Below are 24821 nucleotides of genomic sequence, written 5' to 3'. Positions count from 1 at the left end.
TCTGCCCATTGATCTTTAGCTGGTTGGAAGTGGAATGGTTTTATCTGAATAGTGGTTTATAGAATATTAAATCACAAGATGCTTTTTCCTCACTGATACGGAAAGTAGCTGTAAAATAATGTTCAAAGTGTCTCCTTACCACAAGACATCATTCATATCAAGATAGCACTATCAAAATAGTATTTTTAAAAAAATCGAGATATCAACCTGTTTTACCATTTTACTTAGTTTAGGAATTGGTGATGTATTACCATTTGTGCTTAATGACACTAGCTATTTGTTATTAGCTAGTATCCTCCTTGTAGGTACAGCAAGAAGCTCAAAATTTATTATGGTTCCCTTGCTAAAACAGTTTCGGAGTGAAGTAGAAGTTTGATTCTACAAATTTCCTCAGGCAATGGAAAAAAATGAAGTCTTGTGGCCTGGACTTTTATGAATTGAAACATAAACAATGACACATTATAGAAATAGGAAATATTTGCAATTACTGAGAAGAAGTAAAGAAGTGTGATGAAAAATCAGACTGCTTTTTCAGAATCCAGATAGGTAGAAAGATTTATGCAAAAGGCTACTTTAATTTTCTCCTTGCTACTTATTTTCTCATCTCTTTCCTTGAAAGCAGGGTACTCTGCTATAAAATGACTACTAAAAAAGCCTTATTAGTTTAGACAGAAATTACTTCAGAGTCAAGTATTTTAAACAACTTTTGCATTCCTTAATATTAAGCATTTAAAGTATTTATAGGTTTTTCTACTGTTTTGTGTCTTTATTTGAAATTCTCCCTGATAAAAATGTGCACATAACAGTGTTAAATGACATTTGACCTCTTCTCTGACTTCTAGTCATGTGATGAAAAATGCTTTTAAAATAGTTAAGTGTAAATACAGGAAGATGACTAAACTCCTAAACTTTTATCTTCTAAAAATTTCCCATCGCTGCCAAAGCTGGTGAAACTCCTCTGATGGTTACAATGGTGGGAGCACGAGGGCAGAAAGGCTTCCAAGTGCCCACAAGCACTCTCACCACTGTACCTACTATCTACCTCCTGCAAATCTCTATTCCTGCCTTTAGAAAACAAGTGGCCACACATTCCTTGTCACACTTGGTCTTCCTCTCACAGAGCTTAACATTGGGAAACTTAACATAAATACATAACAGACAAGGACCAAATTTGTTTAGCAAGGCTGCCAGCAGGCTTACTGTACTACCCCCTTTCCAACATTTAAAGAATGCAACTATCTTCTCTCTTTCCTTTCCCATGTAGCTTGAGAATTACATCCAAGACAGTATGAAGAAAGAAATGGTAGAGATCCAGCAAACTGCAGTGCAGAACCAGACTGCAGTAATGATTGAAATAGGCACAAACTTGCTAAATCAAACAGCTGAACAGACCCGCAAATTAACAGATGTTGAAGCACAAGTAAGTAAAGAATTTCAACCTAAAAATGCTTCTGCTTCCCAAATACTACAGCTATACATTTAACACTGTTTGGTATTACACGCTCCTGTTCAACAATTAGAAGTCAATCGTTATCACCCACAGCTCTAGCCAGCTTAAGGAAACATTAGTATTTGGAAATACATAGTTTCATCTCAAGCCCAGTGTTGTCACTTGAGTGATTTTCATTACAGTAGTATTTTAAGTAAGTCGAGAAAGACAATTGTTAAATTAATCTTTAAAGAGAATGTATTTAAAACTACTATATCCAGGCATCCATTGGGTCTTAATGTGCTTTTATACAACCCTCTCATCACCAGGTCTTAGCTAAACGAGTCTCTTCAAAATGTCTTTGTTCCATTTACCAGCTTAATTGCTTTTTTAAACTGAATCTTTCCTTTTTTATTTTTTTAAACTTATCAAGAGAACAATATCTTTTTAATTAATGTTTTCACAGATACTCTAAGTGGGATAATGGTTCATTTCCAGCACAATGCACTGTATTGTTGTTAACAAAGGCATACATAAACAAATCTGAGATGAATAAAAAAAAATGAAATTAGGAGGCTGCTAGAAAAGTATATTCACACAGAAGTAAACCTGTCTACTGTACATTTCTTAACTTACTTCAAACAAAAACAAAGGGGTTTTAATTGAATAGCATTAAGTACAATAAGACATTCTGTTAAACAGAATGCAGATATTAGTAGAAGGACAAGTCCAATCAATGTAGAGCGGTAAGTATTTGTAGTTTTGCAGACATGGTAGAAAGATGGAGATCTATAATTGCCAAAACACATAATGGATATATCATGCAGCACATAACATTTTGTATAATATAAAAAAGTATGCAAAGCCTAAAATCCTTGTTAGACACTTTACTGTCTGTAGAATTCATCCAAGGAATTAAATTATATTTTTTAACCTAAACCAAGACTTTGAGAACTCTTTGATAAACTGATAATTCACAGCTCTTAGTCATACTGAATTCAATTTTCTGATTGCATTATTCAGGAGCCTAATATTTTGCACATGTTGAGAGAATGTATTTATTCGTTCACAGTAATGTCTTTATGGAAATTACTCAGTTATTTTCTGCTTAGAGGAAGAAAATCATCACTGTCACTTTCCTTCTCTGCTTGAAATTACTGGTGACTGGGTTAAGGCTTAATTAGCAACATAAGGAAATTAACCAAACAATTGCTCTCTCAAGGACACTTACTTTTGGCAATAGTTTTCAATTACACTTAAGTGTGAAATCATGTCCTGAATAACTGTTTAACATGAAGGACATGAGTAATCTATTCTTCCTGTCAAGAAAAGCCAAATTCTGTTGAATTAAAAAAAGCAATTCTAAAACAATGAGAAAATATTTCTAGAAAACATGCCTCAAAGTAATGCAATCAATACAAAGCATAAAGTATCTTCCATGTTTCCTAGTATATGCATTTCTTCATTTAAAGATGCAAATAAAGTGTAAACAATACATAGAGAACAGGTAATATTAAAATGCAAAGAATGAATTGACTAAAGTGTGGTTCACATGATAAACACTTCAAGATATAATTTGGGATTGAGTAAAATAGCTAGGAGAGACCTACCAAGTGATTTCAGGACTGGGCCAAGATTTCAGTGAGAGACTTACATTCAACACCAGATGGAGAAAACAACTCATTCTTTGAGCCACAACCATGATAGTTCCAGTAATGAAATAAAAATTGTCATAACAGAAGGGAAGGTATAACAACAAAGCTAAAGTACATAGTAACTTTCATCAGTTTTCTCCTGTCAGAAATGTAGCATACTACTGAAATATTCCCAATGATATACGGTAGTGTAATAAAAAAATTAGTGTAACTCTGTGTATTCTTCTTCATTCTGATTGTACGATTATTTGTGCCTAAATTCAGTGTTGAAAAATATTTTTTAATCATAGGTGCCCATAGAGACTTGCATGATTTCACAACGTAACAAAATTACAATTTATTTAAAAGAAGTATTTTTAAAAGAAGTATTTTTTTTTGTAAATTTTTTTTAGGTATTAAACCAGACAACCAGACTTGAACTTCAGCTTTTGGAACACTCTCTTTCAACAAACAAACTAGAAAGACAGATTTCAGATCAGACCAATGAGATAACTAAATTGCAAGAAAAAAACAGGTAAGTTTGCATAGCCCAATAAAACACTACTCCATTAAGTGCCCTTTTAACAGTTTTAGAAACAAATGTGCTCAAGTAGGAAAATAAGGGTTGGTACACAAGCTCAAACCCATTACAAAGTGTTACCCACACTCATTACAAAGGTCATATATTACTTAAAGCATAGGAGATTCATGCAGGTTTATTCTTGCATTGTTTATATATTGTTCTTCACTATCTAAAGTTCTCCTTTATGTGAGGAACTTAAAGCTAAAACTGAAACAGTACTTCAGTTGTACCCAATTTATATTCTTCTTTAGACTTATCCAGATGAAGTTGATGTAACCTGATTCAAAGTAATTGAGTGTAACCACATTTCCAAAATTTGATTTCCATGTAGTACACAGCTATCCTAATGATTAACCAGGTCATTGCTACAATTTTTATCTAATGTAGTGAGAAAAATAAAACACTAATCATATTCAACGTTCCTTAAGAGTCAATGTTTCGAAATTGACCAATATACAACTATTACTCCTATCCTTTTCTGTACTTGGCTGTGGTCCAAAGGCTCATACCTTTTTTCAGCTAGTTTCATTTCCATATCACCACAGTCTTATTTTACTTTTGGCAATAAATAGTTTACTATTATTGCTTTTAGAGAAATATAAAAGCAGCAATAACAGTAAGTTTTCTCCTTCAAAGCAAGTTTTTCAATGAGAACCATATGTGCAAAGTGCTTTTTCTTTGAAAGAATTAGCTTAAGAAACCCAGGAGACATGTTTTGACATTTTTGTTCACTACTCTACTACATTTATATACGTTCCCTAAAGGTTTAATCTAGCAGCTTAAGAAAAACAAGCATCCTTATCAAATGGAAAGCAAAGGAAATACTGATTTTTAAAAGGTCATGTTTTTTGGTGTTGAACTCATCAGACTATAGACTACCCTTGTAACATCCATATAAAACACAAAAGCATTGTTTCTCACCTAACAAAATACAATCCGCATTGAGCTAGTCCACTTGAAACATAATTATATATAAGGTTCAGGATTATTTTTTTCAGTAACAGCGATGGATTTTAGGTGAACTTCTCTCTTCTGGCTATGCATCTTTTAACATCAGCTTTCTCAGAGTCTATATCAGAACAATTAGCAGAGAAATAATGTTCCCAGGCAGTTCCCTAATAATACCAGCTCCAAAACTGGAGAAAGGTAACACATCTTCAGGTAGCTATTTGTACATTTCCCTGTCCTAATGCCATAACATTTATGGCATTTATGTTAAGTATATATTTTATTATAATTATAGGATATTTGGAAAGTTCATAGTTACATCTTCAAATAAGTTTCATCTTTTAATAGGGTAAACCCATGAGAACTCAGTCACTTATCTTTCCTTTAAGAATGTTGAATTATCAAACACCCAATTATTATACTTTTAAAGCCTGCAATACACACTGTAATAGATAATGTTATTTGTGCACTTATATAATAAATGACAGCATATGTATCAAACTAAACTTTCATTTAGTTGTCTACTGCATGCATAGCATCAGAGAATGAAGTCGAGTGTTTATGAAGAAAGAAATTTATATAGCAGGCTTGATTCCCTTGACATCAGCTCAGAATTGTTTCTGGAGAGCCTAACTGTAATCTTTTATTTAGCTTTCTAGAAAAAAGAGTTCTTGAGATGGAAGACAAGCACATGCTTCAGCTGAAGTCAATAAAAGATGAAAAAGATCAGCTTCAAGTCCTAGTAGCCAGACAGAATTCTATTATAGAAGAACTAGAAAAACAGTTAGTTACAGCTACAGTAAACAACTCAGTTCTGCAAAAACAGCAACACGATCTGATGGAGACGGTTCATAGCTTGCTTACCATGATATCGACACCAAACTGTAAGTTAAAGCAGACATGCCTATATTATTTCAGTGCTATTTCCTAATTTGTGTCCATTAGTACCTATAAAGTCTTACAACTAGTTCTGACACACTTCTGCTTCTCACAAAGTCTGTATTTCTTTGCCTTGAATTCTGCATCTGAGTTAATTAACCTACTTTTTAGGGGAGTGGGAGAAACAGCCATGTTTATGTGATTTCTTTTCAACATTTTGTTTATCTTCTCTAGTTTGTTTATCTTCTCTATTTTGTTGAACCAATTCTCCAGTGGTTCAACAAAATACAGAGCTGTCAAGTATCATTCATCTCACATGGCATCCATATGCATGGCAACATACACTCCCTTAACCATATATCTAGGTGAAACTGCATATTGTAGGCCTGCAACTTTTCTTCCTGGCTCACAGAGATTGTTTCTGCCACCTCTCATTGCTCTGTGCACATGGAGTTTAACAAAGAAAGGATGAATTATAGTGGCTACTAAAGGCAAAGGAATCAGCACAGGCATAGTTTCTAGCCCTCAAAACAAGAAAGCACCAGGCCAGGGCAGCAAGTACTCCCAAAAGTTCTTCACCAAGGTTTCCTCATTCATCCTAAAAATCCCTCAGCCTAGAAAACTTTATAGGCAATAATCTCACCCCTAAATGCCTGATAACCCTGCAACAAATCATAGCCACCAAGCAGAGCTTCTAGATTCATGCAGATTCATGTGCTCCATAAAAAACCCACACAAGCCATAAACTGAAAGTTATGGCTATACAGGATTTAAACATTCCCTGCCCCGAATTTCATGTCTGATATAGAACCTGGACAAACTAAGAAGCTGTTCTAAAAGACTCTAGAATCTGTCACATTTGCCTGTAAAGTTCTCAGGGCTGAAGATACACAAGCATACAGAACACCTAAAAAGGATTCAAAATTAAATACTGGGAAAAATATTTAAAAGTTTGCATTACAACTTAAAATACAGGTGGTCTATGATACGCTACTGTAAGGTGGATCACAGATAAGGAAAAGGGTGTTTGGAAGTCCTCACTTTTAGTATTGTCCTATATGTTATTTTAGGTTTTTCTAAGCAAAGTAAATTCCAAGTTTTTTTCTTAATAACTGACGCTATTCCCTTAAATACCAAAGCTGTACATGTTCCTGCTGATGTTATCTGCTATGCTAGTGCACAAATAAGTAAACAAGTCAAAGTCATGTTGGCTACAGCACCATTAAACCCAGAGTGGAAAAAATAATGAGTGTTTGCCAAAAAGACAAAATTAGCAGGGAAAGCTTCTAAGACAGTATGCAAACAATAGAGTGTGGAAAAGCAATTAAAACACTGAATGTGTTATTTTTCTATTTAAGGCAAAGCACTTAAACAGGTAAATAATGAATAAGCAAGCTTAAAAGAACATAATAAGCAACTGTAATATAAGCATGTATTTGTATGGCAGCTAAACCTTTGTAGTAACTGCCTGTGATTGTTAGATTAAATTAAAAGGGAAAATACACAGAACCAACCCCAAAAGGGTCAAATATGAAATATCAGTCAGCAGGCAAAATGCCAGGAAATTCCAACCTCCATAGTTAATAAAGAACTGAACAAAAAGACGAGCCTTAGATTGTTCTGTTGAATAAGAAGGCTTAGACATGTGAAAATGTATTTTTTACACAAATGAATTCCAGAAGGTATGTCTCTTTAGTAAGTTGGGCTGAGCTACCAAGCTCCAGCTTGGTACATACAAAGTTGTTTCTGCTCAGCGCAGTGGCAAAAAAATAGCTTAAAACTTTGAAAGGGTAGTTCCACCAGACTGCTGCATTATAAAAGGTTTCATAACTCATTTCACAATATTAGACTACTGGCCAAAAGTCATTATTAACATAATCATTTGCTACTTAGTTATGTATGTAATAGTAGTTAATGCATGCATAGGTTGTAATGCATGTAGGAGTCCAGCAAGGGCAATGAGTGGAAGCAGAAACTGTTCAACTGAATGAGATGCAATACCTTGAGTTTTCTCATTCAACATATTAATAAGTGTTGGCACTTTTCAACCTATCAAACAACCACAGTCCTATCAGAATAATGTCTCTAAATGATACAAAGTATCAACACACATAATAAGTACCTTGATCTGTTGTTTCTTCCAGGGTCAGACTTTTTTTTGGAACTGCTTTAAGCCAATTAGACCATAAAATGATTCTTAGTAACTTTCATTCATCTCCTCTTAATGCCTTCAATTTCTATTGTATTTTTAACAGCTAAAAACAACTTCATAGCCAAAGAGGAGCAGATCAGCTTCAAAGACTGTGCTGAAGCTTTCAAATCTGGACTGACAACAAGTGGAATCTACACTTTAACAGTTTCAAACACTGCACAAGAGAAGAAGGTAGGATGACTATAAAGAGCTGCATACTGCATGTTAAAAGTTATTTGATCTGGCAAATATGCTATTTTAAAGGCTAGTTAACAATGAAGTTTACTACTTACCAAGTTTTTTATAAGCATTTCATCACTCCTAGATCTGAGTATCTCACAGGAAGAAAAAGTCCTTCAGGTGAAATCTTGGCTCAGTTAAATTAATAACATTTTGTTGTTTGCTTCATCATGCCAGAATTCCACTCTTTTCCTCCACATAATTAATGTAATTAAATCAATAAGGTACTGTAATTTCTTTATAAAATCTGTAACTCCAACAGAGTTGCTCTGCATGATCAGCAGACTCCTGTCTCCTCTAAGTTCTTAGCTCCTTCATATGCCCAAGGCTGTTCAGGTGGCAAAAGGAGGTAAAGTCAGGGGCATGGAAGATTACTCATGGATTTATACTCATGAAAGCAATGTACTAGTACTGGACTCATGTATGGGTTTCAGTTCTTTGTAACACAGAGTTTTAAGGACATTTGTGTAACAACTAGGTTAACAGTTAGATACTGTCTAACAGAGAGGACTTTTCTGGAAAATACTGCTCTGGAAAATACTACTACTGCTTATTATAACAGATGAGTTTGCAGTGGTTTCACTAGATCAGTTTAAATTTCTCTATGGATATTTTTTCCCCTATGTGTTTAACTGAAATGAACTTCAATGTCAATTTAAGTTAAAGCAGTATCTCATACCTCTGTAGAAGAGACCTTGAGCTAAAAATGGCACTCAGTGGATGATAACCTGGATGCCTCACAGAGATGTTCCATCTGCTGAAGTAAATAAAATGATAAAGCTTCAGACAGTATAATTCAGTTGAAACAATCAATAGAATCTGAAAGGGAGAAACGTCCCAGGTGGATTGTGAGGATAAAGAACCAAAAAACCTGGAGTGAGCATTCGGAGGAGTGGGGCTCAGATGATGAAGGCATAGCAGGCTGAGGAGGCTAAGGGACATATGAATAATATATTTCTTAGACAAACACTAAATAATTTCCTGATGTTTTTATTTTCTAATTTCTACTGTAGATATTTCCTTTACAGAAGAGAAGGAAATATTTTATGGAATTCCTAAGGGTCTACTTTATTCCATCATAAAAATTAACAAAAAAGGTAAAAAAGCAGTGAAAAAAGAGGTGCAATGTGGAAAAGGAATTGCTGAAGATAGAGAAAGCATTTTTTTTCTCAAGCAAAGGTTTAGAAATGAAGTTCACTGGTGACTAGCCTTTGAAGTGCCAGAACTTCATTTAGCCCAAGCCAGACTGTGATCTTTACACTTACAAAGCGCTCAGCTAAAGGAAATAAGCAATTTGTTTGGGTAAGATCTATAAAATACAACAGATAAAACTTGCAATTTTTTTGTAGATATGCTCTAGAGAAATTATTCAAGAGTCTGCTTCTCTTGGGAAAAAAAAAAAAAAGCTGGTTTTCCTTTGGAATAATCTAGTCTAAATACATCCATTTCTAAACAAAATTAGTTACATAAGATGCAATGAAGTGTTTTATTACACATGAAGCTGAATGGCATCTAATAGCATAGATATCTACAATCACAATTTTAAAATCTAAAGGAGAGGAAAGCTACTGAATCTCTAGAGTAATAGAATGCAGCAGTCTTTGTTAGACATCTCAGGAAGTTTTACATTCCTTGGATCCCTTACTATTACTTGTCTCAAGCTTTTATCTTTGGTTTTAATTTTACTGTCAAATACAGTATATAGAACATGCATATTTTCTAAAAGCAGACACAAGTGCATGATGTATTACAGAATGAAAAATTTATGTCATAAACACTAACACTGCATTTTCAAAAGTACAAAAGTACAAATTCCCTAGACTATAAAATATTAAATGCTCTACATTTGAATATGAAGGCTCAAAATACTTTATGTAAATACCCATTTTGGTAGCTTACTAGGTTAAAAAACATAGTTAAAATGTAATAATTTCACTTAGTATTAAATCAGCCATTTAATAATATGAAAGAATTTAAATCTTATTCTGTCCCTTTCAGATAGAAAAAGATAGGGAATGTTTTACTTACCGTATGACACTGAAAATAAGAGACTAAAAAGTTTTAACCTGATGCTGATTTTTTTGTACAAATATGAATGCATAAGAGGAGTTGTCAAGGGAAGTGAAGGTTTAGGGATAATCAACATGTTACAGCATTTTCAACTGTTTATGATGTGGATGGCTACTCAGACCAGGAAACAGAGTGACCTTTTTTATTTGCCAAAAGTGCTGCACTGCTGTTTATGTTTTCATCTTTTCCTCTTGTAACACCTTCTGACCTCCCAACAGGCTTATAAACAACTTGTGTGTAATCTGTAACCGATCCCACGTTACTAACTTGTCTCCCATCATAATCCAAAACTAAGGAATTGCATATGACAACTGAGAGGAAAACAATTATTTAATTCCATTAATATTTTCAAACTTTCCTGTTCTGCACCAGGACAAAAGCTAAGCCCTTTTAAAAACACTGAATAAAAACAGCAAAATATTGCTGACACAAGGAAAAATGGCAGAGGCAAAATTATGAAAAGTCAATAGTTTTATGTATACAGCAACCTCATGAACCAATTACACTGTAGTTCTTATCTAGTCACATCTCTAGGAGACAGAGATAGCAGAATACAAAATCATTGAACATAATAACTCCAAAGTGTTCAGACAACAGCCAGCAGGGTGACTGCAAAGATGTGGATATTGCACTTGCTTTGGTATAAAAACTGCAGTGGCTCTTTATACTGATATCTCAGCCTGAGCCTTAACATTCTCAAAGTAGGTCTGAAAACACCCCAAATATCTTCTTACAGTGCTACAGCTGCTAGAACTGTAAGTACTGAAGCAGTTCACAAGATACATCAAATAACTGCCCGTTCCAATTTGTTGTAACTTGAGAGGCTAATCTCTTTATTCTTTTTGGCATCTATTTGAAGACTCCTGCTGCCTGCCTAATCTTGGTATCTATTTTTATTAGTTTTATGAAATGTTACATATCTTTCTTTTGAATATAAAACCTAGAATAGGTTGAAAGGTCAGAAAAGTTCTGTTCTAGTAATGAGTGTTAAGTGAAAGACTTAGACTTGATTGACATGAAATTATTTTGGTGTGGAAAAATTATACTCCCAAATTTACATATACTTTTAAAAATTGTTACTGGTAAGAAAAATCTACATGAGATTTTTATGGTCATCTCTTCTTCAATTTCTCATTATGTTTTTCAGTTCCTAGTGAGTTGCTTTTTTCTTTGGGAACAAATTTGCAGTACCCCAGCATTTATCTCAAGGATCTATAATGTCTCTTAAAGCTAGTTGTCTTACCATTCACTTAAAAAAATGGATACTGCCTGTAACAGGAATATTTTATGAAAGACATTCAGAACCATTTACTATTTCTATTTTAATCTCATTAGAACAAAATAAAGTGCTATTTAAAGGCACTGATTTCTTCAAAGTATCAATTCCAACTAAATTGAAATTTAGACAAGAGGCATAAGGGAAATTGCATGTAACATTCAATAACCATCAATTAACATCTACAATAGCAATATCAGACTGAACCCATGGCTCAAATAAATTGATACATGGCCTTCCACTGTATATAGTTAAAAACTGCATATATCAGAGAAGGGTGAAACAGTTCTAGTCTCCATCTGGCTGCTTATACTGTTTTTTTAAGTGGGGTTAAGCTTCGGAGTCAACAACTTTATCTACAACCAATGATATTTGATCATTGTAAAATCAGATTTTTAACTTGTTTTGATGTTTAAAAAAAGTATCTGCATCTGCTTTAGCCCCTTCCTAGTATCCCTCTATAGCCCTCTGTGGAAATTAGTTTTCACATATACATTACACATCATGAGTTAGCCTTCTAAAACAGATTGATCTTCACTTACAATACCTTATCTTCAGACTTTCCTTTGAAGGGATTTTTTTTTTTTACTAAATTAATTTATATGCTATTATCAAATTTTTACCAGTCGTTAAATTGAGATGTTAGTAAAGCCAAACAAAAAACAGGCTTTGAGGTGTAAGGAATCGCATACATCAGTATAAAATGAGGTTGCTGCTTTCAATTAAATTCCATTCACAAGACACACTTTAAAAAGTAATCCCTTATCCAACTCTTTTCCTTATTTATTTTATCTTCCCTAAAAATCTCCAACTGAATGTCTTGTGATTCTCTGACGTTAAAAAAGTCTACTGCATGCTTAAAGTACAGTATGGGCTTTGGATTTCCAGTGTGCTACAGCCTATTGAAACACCAATATATTTGATATTTGCAGCTCTAAAGACTTTCTTTCCCTTCAAAGGTCTGATGCCTTTCAAGTGTATATATGACACTGCTTGAATTATAAATACTCTGTTTGATTTATATAAATATATATGTGTGTGTACAACATACATGCAATACACATACCCTAAAAGAGCCAACTATACTGAAAACTTAGTAAGGAGCACACTTCACTTCCCAAAATGACACATATAACACTACCACAGGACAAAAGGAAACTGGCTTCTCTGAAGTCATACTTTTTCAATGAATTTCCAGCATGTCTAACAATTCAAAGAGCTCAAATCTGCTAACTGCTAACACTGATAAGACAGTCACCCATAGAAGATGATGAAAAAGACATACAGCTTCAGTGTCACCCAGTCATAATTTGGGGAATTTTATAGGCATGTTGTGACAAGCAGCAGTTAGGCAAGAAGTAAGACTACTGAGAGAACTGTTAAACAAAGAAGGAAACATCAAAATTCATAATGAAATACTTGCCTAGTTTATTTTAAAATTATTTATTTAATTACTCTACAGATGAAATATCCTATCAAAGTGTAAGAAGTCAGATCTTGCCTATACTACTATAAATGAGAAGACACAACTTGACTTAATGGATGAAAGATCTAGAATACAGATTAGAAGTTAATGTAGTTTAATACCCAAACTAGAATTCAGAAGTTTTCAAAGATGTGAAGTGATTCTGAAGAAGGCTCTGAACTTCAGTATCTTGGCAGAAAGTGGTCAAAAAAATTAAACTTCCAAATGAGAAAACATTAACTGAGAACTCTCCAAACAGGAATACTTTGACAAGAAATTCAGTATCTTTCTTAAAGATAGTATTGATACTAACATGCAATTTAAATAGATACTGACTTCAGTTGGACTTTCACTGTACTGTCTTACACCAGCTCAGCTCCACTGACTTCACACATCTAGTTATAAGTTCTGTTAGTTTCAGAAAAGCAGAATTAGATGCAACAATTTGAAATCCTTTCTCAGGAAAAATTGTACTAGATATTCTAATATTCACAAAATTTTCTTCTTAATTTATCCCCTACTTCTCCCAAACATCACTCCAAAATTCCCATTCATTTTCAAAAGCTTTTTTTCCCATCAGCACCTCCACAGTATATTGGCACTTTCAGTATTACCTTTCACCTCTGACACTAAAGTAATTTAATCTGGGAGATTGGTTGAAGAAGTCACCCATAAACTTGAATTTTACTGTGCCAGGGATGCATTTATTGGGTATTCTAAAACTGAGTTCAATGAACTGCTTATTACATGTCAGTCTTTTCAAATTTTTAGCAGTAACTTGGTAATTTCAAAGGTAATTTATGAATATTTGGAAGCATAGTTGTTACTTTTTTGTTCGAGCACAGAAGATGTTCATTGCAGTCTGTATAATAACATGGCTTTAAGATACAACTTTCAGGTAATACACTTAGATTTAACTTTGGAGTCAGATCATTTGCAAAGGCATTGAAGAATGTACTATGGTAATAAAAATGTATTTCAGTTTGCTCATTGCCTGAATATAACAGTATCTATACTCTGACAAGTCATGGGATTTTTGAATGGATCTCTCACAAAAAAGATAGAGAAGTGAAAGGTGTAATTTGTTAAGGTATTCTGCTAAGTGTGATATTTACTGAGGAATCACATCTTTTTGTGGACAACCACAACTGATTCATATGAAAGCTATGAAAACCTGCATTTTTAGGTTAACTCATGTTTTGCACACAACTTGCCACTATATAGAATTATGCAAAGTACATGATTTCTGGTTTTGTTTTACTGTAAATGCATGCACTTAGGCTGTTACATGCTTACTCTGGTAGGCCTACTGTGACATGGAAACTGGTGGAGGAGGTTGGACAGTTATTCAGAAACGAGAAGATGGCAGTGTGGACTTCCACCGGACATGGAAAGAGTACAAGATGGTAAACAGTGTTCTCTGAAGCCTTAATATTAGTTGTTATTGTTATTTGAAATCTAATATACTAAAATTATATTAATAGCATCCTTAGAATGTAAGCAACTTTAAAAAGCTGTATTTATCCTCAGATGCTCTTTTAGAAAATGTCAGAGTAGTGTAAGTTGTTTGCCTAAGCAGACTTGCAAGTGTGTTATTTGTTTTTAAAGAGAAACCTTAGTTTTCTTTAATCAACTGTTCCATCATATGTCTACATTTTTGAGTTGTTTATATTTGTGTTTCTAGTGGCAACAGTAGAAACTACTCCAAATCTACTAAGTAATATTGATTCACTGTTTCAGATTCCTGAGGTTGTCCTTGCTGAAATCAATTTTTTGAAATATTACAGATCAATAACCCTCATGGACACAGTAAAATTCTTAGTTGACAGGCTGAAAACTATTAAACTTAAAAACTGATAAAGTGATAATTTCAAACTCAAAGGAAAAAAATCCACCCAAACAAAGCTATTTAAATATACAACTTGAATTACAGGGATTTGGTGATCCTGCTGGGGAGTACTGGCTGGGAAATGAGTTTGTTTCTCAACTGACTAATCAGAAGCGTTATGTTCTTAAAATACACCTGAAAGACTGGGAAGGAAATGAGGCATATTCATTGTATGACCACTTCTCTCTAGCAAGTGAAGAACAAAAATACAGGTAAGCAGGAAAAATCAGATCTAAATAAAAAAAAGTTCTGATAGTAATCTTTCTAAACTGTGTAGATGCGTGGCCTTATTTCATACAAATCATTATTATTTTCCAATTACACAGAAAATGCAAAGATAATGAGATAGTATGGAATAAGATAGGATACATGTGCCAATACAGTGGGTGACAGTGCACAGTCATTAGGACAATAGGAACCTGTCTGCAGCTGCTATCAGATCCTGATTCCCTGCAATAAATACATTTCCAGAAGGTGGATGACTAAGATGAATTATACTGCAAGGATTTTCCTTGTCAGTGACTTCGAGGAACTGTTCTGTTGTCATAAAGAGCACACCGAGGTGATGTGGCCTTATCCTTCCACGACCTGCTGGCTTAGATTCTCAATAACTCTCCTACTTGTGAAAATGGAGTAAATGTGTATTTCACTCACCAATAACTTGTCAGTTTAATGGACCTATTATTTATCCTCTAATCCTGTAAAATGTAAAGGTTCACAATTTCTTCTTAATTCTTGGTTTAAATAAGAAATAATACAAATTTTAGATAAATACTTTATATAAATATTATCATAGTATTATACACTTTAAATAGTATCATAGCATTATACATTTTGAAATAGTATCAGCCACAGCTGAAATATATGGGCAGTTCATAGTTCATTCACCAGCCTCTCTGTAAATGCAATAAATAGTTTGATTTATTATAGAAGAAACTAAAGACTTCACAGTATAACAGATGCTTTCCTACTACATGGTCCATGAAATGTTTCTTTGTAAGAGTCTTATGGATTCATGGAGTTTTGGGTGACTGGACAGAAAAATTGTCTCCATTTAGATGAATTTCTCCAAGATCTCTAGCAACTATTTGTTGTAAATAAAGTCGACCTGACACCTGAGAGAACTGATGCTATTATTTCAACTCAGGGCTTATATGCAAACAAAGCAATTCAAAACTATCGGCATCTGTCCCCCACAAAACGTTAGATCTTAATGCCTTGGTAGTATTTAGTTGTCTCAACTCCAAAGTAAATATTTTTTCATCTGGAAACAGTCAGAATCTACAGCAGAGATTTTTTTTTTAAAGTAATGCTTTAAAATACTTAGAAAGGCAACCTTTGCAAAATGGGTGATTACCCTTGTCCATTTACAATATTAAAATATAATTACTGAAAACTAAGATAGTAAAAGCAATTTTATTACAATATGCAACCAAACAAGGAATTCATCATAAAACTGAGTGGTTTAAAGAATATATTTAACATTATGAAAAAGAAAAAACCAAAGAAAGTATTCAGTTAAGAACATCTTCCATGCCCCATCTCTGGCAGTGTTCAAGGCCAGGTTGGATGGGGCTTTGAGCAGCCTGATCTAGTGGAAGGTGTCCCTGCCCATGGCAAAGGGGTTGGATCTAGATGATCTTTAAGGTCCTTTCCAACTTAAACAATTCTATGATTCTGTGATCCATTATATTAAAAAAATTAATACATTCTGAATGCTGGAAAGATTATGAGTTGGGCCATAAAACTGAAATTTCTTCATATTAAACTGAGATCAGAATGGACTTTGTTTGAATCAAACTTCCTGATCTCAAACTATGACATCAAACCAGGTTGCTCAGGGTTTTTCATTTGGGTCTTGATAACCTCCAAAGGTGGGGGCACAACTTACTTTTCTTTCCTCATGGTAAAAAGTTTTTCTGATATCCAGTCAGAACATCTCATTTCAATTTCTATCCACGGCCTCTCATCTTCTGTTATACTAGACTGAACCTAAAAAAATTTATTATTAATAATAAGTAAATAATACTATGTTTATATTAGACTTCAAATGATATTTGAAGACCCAGCCTAGGCTCATACATTATACTTGGAACCTTTAATACAATATATGTTAGAAATTGGCTTACATAATTTTGAACTCATCTTAAGGAAAACCAGTAATTTTTTTAAAGACATTTTAAAGAAAATCTGTAATGAACTGATCCTAAATGAATAAAAATTAATTAATTTATTACATTTTAAAATAGGGAATATAAAATGGGTTAAAATAATTTGTTAAACTACCAAAGAAAACTTCTGTCATAAGCAGAGAATTACCTGCAAGATGAAGACTGATTGAGGGACAAGGTAATTCTCCTCAGAGAGTCAGATCTCCTCTTTAAACAAATAGAATACCTCTGAGAAGCACAAGCTATTTGATACAGAAATGCAGTCACCGTAGAGGGTTCAAGTCCTTCCAATTCAAGGTAACACAGGAATAGCTGTGTAATTGCCCTGCCCGGTTCAGTGCCCTGTGTTTCTCCCCATCGAGATTCCATTGGCACCTGAGCAAGCAGATCCCAACAGCAGCAGCCTCACTGAAAGCTTACCCTGCCAGGGAATTGAAGCAAACTGAAATACTTGTGGTGAGTTAACACTAAAATTTATGAATGATGTGAAAAGGATAAGTCATTAGGAAAGTGGAAAGGGAAATACTGAGAAACTTCTAAAATATAATTTACTAGCTCATAATTAATACTCTTGGTAATGCTGTTACCTCATATATGTGGGGTTGTCATGCTAAATTGCTGTGTTGTCCTAACAGCAAAAGTAGGAATCAAAACAGTTTTGTTATAAACTTTTGAACTTAATAAAAAAAATTGCATGTGCTGTTGCATTGAAGTACAACAATGTACTTTCAGTATTAATAAATACATGAAAAATCGTAAGAGTTACTATCTACTTGTTCTCGTTTTCTTCTAATATGACATGAACAAACACATGTTCATTAGAATATTGTGCTGACCATTTCTGTTCATATAAAAACATTGTGCTGAAAAACATCTTACAGCAGGACATTGGCCAGAAAAGAATTAAACTATTTGAACAGGATATTTATTGCAAATTATTCCATCATTATTTTGCAGACAACTACCATCAACTTCCACGTAATAATTGTTTTTCCATTTCTCACTTCTACAGGATTTACCTTAAAGGACTTACTGGGACAGCAGGCAAAATAAGTAGTATAAGCCAACCAGGAAATGATTTTAGCACAAAGGATGCAGACAATGACAAATGTATTTGCAAATGTTCACAAATGCTAACAGGAGGTATGAATGTTTTTATGTTTCTCAGTCTTCCTATTTTTATTGGCACTGAAATTGTCTACGAGATAAATAGTGATAATTTTGACTATTAAAAAAGTTCAAAACTCATGGATAGAAATACTAGTATGGTGACTCCAAATGAAGTATTTTATCATTTGACAAAAGTTAGTTAAAATAAAACAAGAGAAGTTAAAACTGGAGGCAAAATAAGTCTCTGAAGTTGGGGTACAAGAAAATCTGTAATTGTGGAACTAATCAGAGACAGAGCAGATTCCTCTTTCAAGGAATGAGGTAACATTCAGAGATCAAAACACAACTCCCTGCAAAAAACCTGTTTCAGAGATTCAGCTTGTCAGTGAAATGCCTCCTGATTCTTTAGGCATAAACCCTTTCCCTAACTACCCAAGAAGAAAAACCCCAAGAGCTGCTGTGTACTGCACGTGCCACAGAAGGGTACACGAATTTAATTCCTTTTTTCAATGTAGTTATCAAGTGGTAAAGATACATTACAGATATATCTACATTTTTCTAATGATTTTTCACTAGTTATATTTGAGTTCTAGGTGGTATTTTTATCTTCAACTACACAAGTAATTCTATATAATTTGTTAATCTAAAATTCCACATTCTGAAATGTAAACAACTGCATTGTAAATTTGGCTTCTCTTCCTGTTATCTTTTAAGCAATTGTTCATTTTCCTACAGCACAAGTTGCAAGAAAAAAAGACAGCTTTGGTTTATCCAAAAGGATAATTGGAATGCTGCCCTGCAAAACAGAACACACACACTATTGCCACCATAACAGAAATATAAAAATATTATTATATTAATAAAAACAATTTTTTCTTCTGACCCACTAACAGGTCAGGACTACAGGGATACAAAATAGGTTTGGGCTGCTTTTTTCTCCTTTTCCTTCTTCCCAAGTTCCAGGAGGTTTTGAACTGACCCGCACAGAGAACTGAATAATTCCTCTAGAAAGAATTAAGAAAGGAGTTTAAGTCTGTGAAGAACAGGAGTTTACCAAAGAATAGATAAAACCAAAGGCAACTCAATATCATTATAGTTCAAGTTGTGTTCCACCCTCAGACTGTCAACAGTGTTTGATGTGGATAATAAATGGATTGAAGACTTTCCCTTCTCAAATTTCAAATACAATGTATTGCATAAGATTCAAGAATATGTAGTTGATACATAAATACACTTCTTTCCTGAGTTTGAGGCAAGTATTTTATACTGACACTTCCAAATCATAAGAACAAAAAACTGGGTTTAGATTTCTTTCCCATTTCCAGACAACAAAGTGACCTTATATGCTATTTTGAGAATTACTTCTGCTGATGTTTGTCTTCTGTCTTGCAGGATGGTGGTTTGACGCATGTGGTCCTTCTAACCTCAATGGAATGTATTATCCATTACGACAGAATAACAACAAGTTTAACGGGATCAAGTGGTACTACTGGAAGGGCTCGGGATACTCGCTCAAAGCTACGACTATGATGATTCGACCAGCAGATTTCTAAATGCTTTGTCATTATGTGAATTATGTATTGTACAGTCTTCAAAGACTTATTTTACCAAGCAACTTGTCTCATTTTTTCAAGCCCAGAAACATGCACTAGTGTTCTGAAGGGGTCAGTTCAGTTCAGTTCCTGAATTGCAATCGCCTTGATCAGCTCCAGCTCATATTATTCAACCAGACACAAAGTCTAAAGCATCAACCTGATATAACAGTGATTTGGCCAAATGACTCAATAAAAAGAACATCCAAGAAACCATCAGACAACTTAAGGACTCTGTTTTACTGATCATTTATGTTATGTATGTGATAGTAAATAACTGGAACTGTGAAAAAACCCTAAAATAGTTTTAGAAATACGCATTTTGCCTCACCACTGAACTTTAAACATTAATATAAAACACTTAGCTAGATCTAGAACTATTTATCTTTCTGTGTCTTGTGTGCCCTTTATGTACATTAAAAAAATACTTCCCTGTAATTAGCTCAATAGTGTAGTAAGGGAATACATTCTTTTCCCCCATAGTCTCCTAAGCAACTTCTTACACTTATTTGAGGATTTTTTTCCAATAGCCTGTATGACAATGTTTAACAGAGGACAAATAGCATTTAAGTAGTTTGCATTTATTCTTGGGAAATACCATTTACAAAAATCATCATTTTTTTCAGTCTATTTCAGTCACTATCTTTAAATTACAAAAATCCCTACAAATTAAAATATAGCATGTATTCCTACACATTTTTATGAAGATTGCACTTTTTTTCTTCCCTTGTCATTTACCTGTAAAATAACTGAGCAGTATTTTATAAACTGAGACAACGGCATTAACACCAGATGTCCGATTGTCTATGACAATCATTTATCACCTGGTGCTGTAATATATCTATATGTTTTGTAAAAATAACCTAACTGAAAAACATATGCATGTTCTTTGATACAATTAAATTTATGCTTATAACTTAAGATACAAATTACTACATTTTAAAAACAGGAAGAAAAATAATCTGAAAGTTACCTAAGGTCACACTATGTTTTTTTTCAGTAAGGTTAGGACTTCTCCCTAAAAATTCTCTGTAGGTAGGCCCTCAATGTACACCACAATGTGAATAAATTACTCTACTGGGTGATCTTTGTTTTTTTTTTTCCTTAATTTTATTACTATATGCTTTAAAATTGTGTACTAAACACTGCAGTTCAGATTGAGAAGGAATTTCTCCATAAATCACAATAATTTAGTGGAGGTTTCTCTCCAAATTAAGTTTAGCTTTTTATTCTCCTGCTTAGTCTTTGCTTAATATTTTTGTAAAACTTTGATTTCAGCAGATGACTGAATTAGTTACAATGCAAGAACTTAACCCAAAACAAACCAAAAACCCCAGACACATTTCTGGAGGCTGACTTAACAAAAGGTACTGTAAGGGCAACAAGGCTTCTGAAGGGTCTAGAAAAAATATCTTATGAGGAGGGGGTGAGGGATCTGGGGTTGTTTAGATGGAGGAGTTTCAGGGGGGACCTCGTCACTCCCTACAATCACCGGAAAGGAGGTTGCAGTGAGGTGGGGTCTGGTCTCTCTTCTACTGTGCCTGCAGTGAGAAGCCCAGAAGAAATGGCCTTAAGCCATTAATCTCCCACAGGGGAGATTCAGATCAGATATTAGAAAAAAAAAATCAGTGTTACAGTGGTCAGGCATTGGAATAGGTTGCTCAGAGAGGTTGTGGAGTCACTATCCCTGGAGGTGTTTTAGAGGCGTCTGGATCTGGCAAGAGATGTGGTTTAGGGGTTACAGTGGAAGTGCTGGGTGGATAGTTGGACTGGATGATCCTGTAGGTCTCTCCCAGCCTTGATGATTCTATGATTCTATCTTGAAAAAAGTAAATGATTTTGAGAAAGATGGAAGAAATCTCTATATTTTATACTGACATTAAAGCTGCTGTCAAGAGTAGTCAACCACTCACACCACCACCCTTCTTCTTCTTCACTGCAAATGTGTCACTCACCATTACTAAAGTGTAGCAGAGACAAAATAATATTTCTAATAGTACTTCATGATCTGATTTTATGTAAACCTAAAGAATGTAAATTAATAGTCACTGTCTGAAGAGTTGCATAAAATAATCTCAATGTATTTGAAATTATTGCTTAGTATTTTATTGGTTTTCACAGCAAACTTGTAAGGACTAAAAAACTAAAAAAATTGCCTTCATGAATTTCCAAGAAATGTCTTAGAGAGCAAGTCTAGAAGAGTCATCACACTACTAGAGGAGCTACACATACCAACAAGCACACAGCATGCCAAGAGACACCCAAAGAGCTGTCATTTTTCAGCCTAGAGGAGAAAAGGGGAAGGGGAGAGACCTTAATGGTGCCCACAACTGCCTGATTGAGGACATAGAGAGGACCAAGCCAGACCCTTACTGGAGGTGCTCTGCTATGAGACAAGAGACAGGGACAAGAGGCAGTAAGTACAATTTGGAATTGGGGAAAGTAAATTTTTCTTTTCATTTATTCATTTATTACCATGAGGGTGGATTGGACAAGTCCCTTGGACCAGAGTGTTGAACTAGACAACCTTCAGAGGTCCCTGCTAATCTAAAACACTTTATGATTCTATGAAATTGAATAGAAATGCTGAGTCTACATTATTCCATTTCCTGTGTTGCTACATTTAATCAGACAACTAAAGAAAATACTCCCAATATTTGAGATAGTAAGCATATCCAAAAAGCTGATAAAAACAAACAAAAAATCCCCCAAAACGTTCTTAAAATCCATGATGGAATCTGAATGGTCAACCTGGTAAAGAAAAGTAGTGCTAACTTCTGGTTGACATTAAATTTCTTTATTAAGAAAACACTGTATGACAAAAATAATTTAATATTGCATGGCTAGTTTTAATTTGTTGAAAAAAAGTTTATAAAATTTGAGGCTTTCCGATGACTGTTCTGGGAAAGTGATCAAAAATACGGATGTAGACATTGAATAAATTGTTTAATGAGACTTCATTTTGGGGGAAAAAGGATCAATTTATCAGCACAAATGTAAAATTTTAGAGTGAATGTCTTTAAATGACATTTAATCTAAAGAAAATTGCATGGCTTGAATTCCAAACGCCACAGTGAAGCAACAGGAGGACATGTCAGATGGAAGGCAATAAAAGGAAACAGAAGGCTGCAACAACTGCTTTGGACTTGGTACAAACAATTAAAACATAACAGCAAGGTAACCTCTACTTTTAATTCCTTCCTGTAATCAAATAAACAGCATGTGAAACTAGAATGCACTTCCATTTTCCCTAAGTACTTTTTAGGAAAGAAACAAGGGAAAAAAAGCAAATAAAACCACCATTCATGTTCAAATAATAATTGCATCTTTAAAAAAATAAGGTATCTGTTACAGTAAGAAATGAGAGTGACCAAAGAAGGGAATGATTGGAACAGTAATGGAAATACCACCTTGGACACCAACTTTGTTCCTTTGCAAGAACAGCAGATTGCAAATAGAAGTGATTCAGCACAACCCTAACCTCCCTCAATTTTACATTCTCACCATCTCTCAAATTCTGCTTACTTCTGCTTTAGGAATAAAACCTCTAAATGGAATCTAAAAAACAGCCCCAAGAGGAATCACTTGTAAAGAATGCTATGTACATTGTTACTGATAGCATACTTTATTATTAATCAAGGTAGTCTGAAAAGAAACAGAAAACTCAAAGCAACTTAACATGAAATTCAGTGTTGATTTTTTCATAGAAATACAGAAAAGGGGAAAAAAAAGAACATGCTTCTTATTTATTTTTCACACTTTTACCATTCTTACTCTATTTGAATATATAAAACAATCTACTTTCTCCTTTTAGAAAAAATATGAAATTATAATGAATAATTAATTTCTTTAGGCTTATTTGAGAATACCTGCTAAAGTTTACCTAAACTTTGAGAACATACAACTTACAATCATGAAATAAAGCTTCATGTTGAATATGTAAATTTACCTGAGTTATAGATTTAGAAAGAATCTTAAACAGAAGTTAATAAAATTACAGTAAAAATAAATTTCATACCCCATTAACTGTTCTTTCTTCAAAGCCTGTATGAAACTTTGAGAAATAAATTGCAGACATGAATTTAGTAGAGGGAAAATTATTGGAATGATTGACTAGTAACCAACTAGAATTCTACTTGTTTTGAAACCAAAATAAAATTCCTGTTTAATCAATTACAATACATGAAGTGGACTGAGGTCTACACAGGTACATCATGCCCCCACATACCCACTTTTGCACTGGTTCCCATTTCAGTACTTGAGAATGACTATTAGAGGCAGGAAAAATGCTTCATTTTTTCCTACTTAGCAGTTCTAGAAGACCACAGTAATTTTCCATTGCCCAAGTAAATTCTGGGCCAAAAAAATTGAGACCTGCATGACCTGAAAATCTTTCCATTTGGCAATAACGTGCCTCTCCAGTTTGTACACAGGTACAGATAGAAATAAAATTAAAGTACATTAATACTTCAATAAAATGCTGGTTTATTCAGGTGTTAATTGGTGAATCAATATTTTGCATTTTCCACATGTACCAAAGTTTTTGCACACATTTCAAAAAGTAGTGGACGAAGAAGAAAATAACTCCTCACAGTACTTGCTTTAAAAAAATATTTTTCTAGTAGGCTTTCTTATTCACAAAACCTAGTTAGAGGACAAATCATTTCCCAGATAAACAAAAGAAGGTTCACAAGCTTAAAGGACCATTACACTTACAGGAGCCGCAGGGAAGCTGGATGAAAGCTCATATGGCTCCTCTGAGATCCAATGGCCTAATTCCAAAGACCACAGAACCTAAAATAAAATAAGTGGTAAGTAGAAGCTTAAAATTTCTAAAATAAACTTTTTGAATGTGCAGTTAGAAGTGACAGTGCTGTTACAATAGTTGGTTTGCTATTTCATTTACCCAAAACAAATGATTTGCTGAAAAATCAAGAAATCAGAAAGATACCAATTTTATAACTAAAACAAACCATTGAAATATCAGTCGTACTTCTATGGATAGCTATATTAAATTTTAAAACAGTGTGAGGATATTAGAAAAGTCAACTATTTTAAAATCACAATACATAGAGCAAAAATTTGGAAAGGAAAGTCATAATATATCAGTTTTGTTCTCTCAGCTCAGTAATCACTGAACTTCACGAGGTTCCTGTTGGCTCATTTCTCCAGCTTGTCAAAGTCCCTCTGAACAGGAACACCCATCTGGTGTATCAAATACTCCTCACAGTTTTCTAACATCTGCAAACTTGCTGAGGGTGCATTCTTCCCCATCATCCAGATCATAAATGAAGATGTCAAACAATACTGGATCCCTACTACTGACAAGGATTATGCAACTATTG

At 34.0% G+C, this 24821-nt stretch overlaps 2 protein-coding genes across 3 annotated transcripts in view; one reads left to right on the top strand and one right to left on the bottom strand.

The window, feature by feature from the left end:
• Positions 1–20561, top strand: part of ANGPT2 (angiopoietin 2) — a 41797-nt gene extending 21236 nt beyond the window's left edge. Inside the window, exons 2-9 of one of the 2 annotated variants that reach the window (XM_048298128.1) lie at positions 1265–1420; positions 3477–3598; positions 5246–5478; positions 7729–7856; positions 14020–14121; positions 14649–14815; positions 17787–17917; positions 19277–20561. In XM_048298128.1, coding sequence (XP_048154085.1) covers positions 1265–1420; positions 3477–3598; positions 5246–5478; positions 7729–7856; positions 14020–14121; positions 14649–14815; positions 17787–17917; positions 19277–19437 — 1200 coding nt within the window. In that variant the 3' untranslated portion in view covers positions 19438–20561. The remainder of the gene's footprint in view (positions 1–1264; positions 1421–3476; positions 3599–5245; positions 5479–7728; positions 7857–14019; positions 14122–14648; positions 14816–17786; positions 17918–19276) is intronic. The other variant, XM_048298130.1, reaches the window with a different exon arrangement.
• A 2950-nt stretch (positions 20562–23511) lies between these two features.
• Positions 23512–24821, bottom strand: part of MCPH1 (microcephalin 1) — a 46710-nt gene continuing 45400 nt past the window's right edge. Inside the window, exon 10 of the mRNA XM_048298127.1 lies at positions 23512–24270. Coding sequence (XP_048154084.1) covers positions 24221–24270 — 50 coding nt within the window. The 3' untranslated portion in view covers positions 23512–24220. The remainder of the gene's footprint in view (positions 24271–24821) is intronic.

This window comes from Corvus hawaiiensis, chromosome 3, assembly GCF_020740725.1.
Source record: "Corvus hawaiiensis isolate bCorHaw1 chromosome 3, bCorHaw1.pri.cur, whole genome shotgun sequence".
NCBI lineage: Eukaryota > Metazoa > Chordata > Aves > Passeriformes > Corvidae > Corvus > Corvus hawaiiensis.
This window is presented reverse-complemented; position numbering and strand designations above follow the sequence as displayed.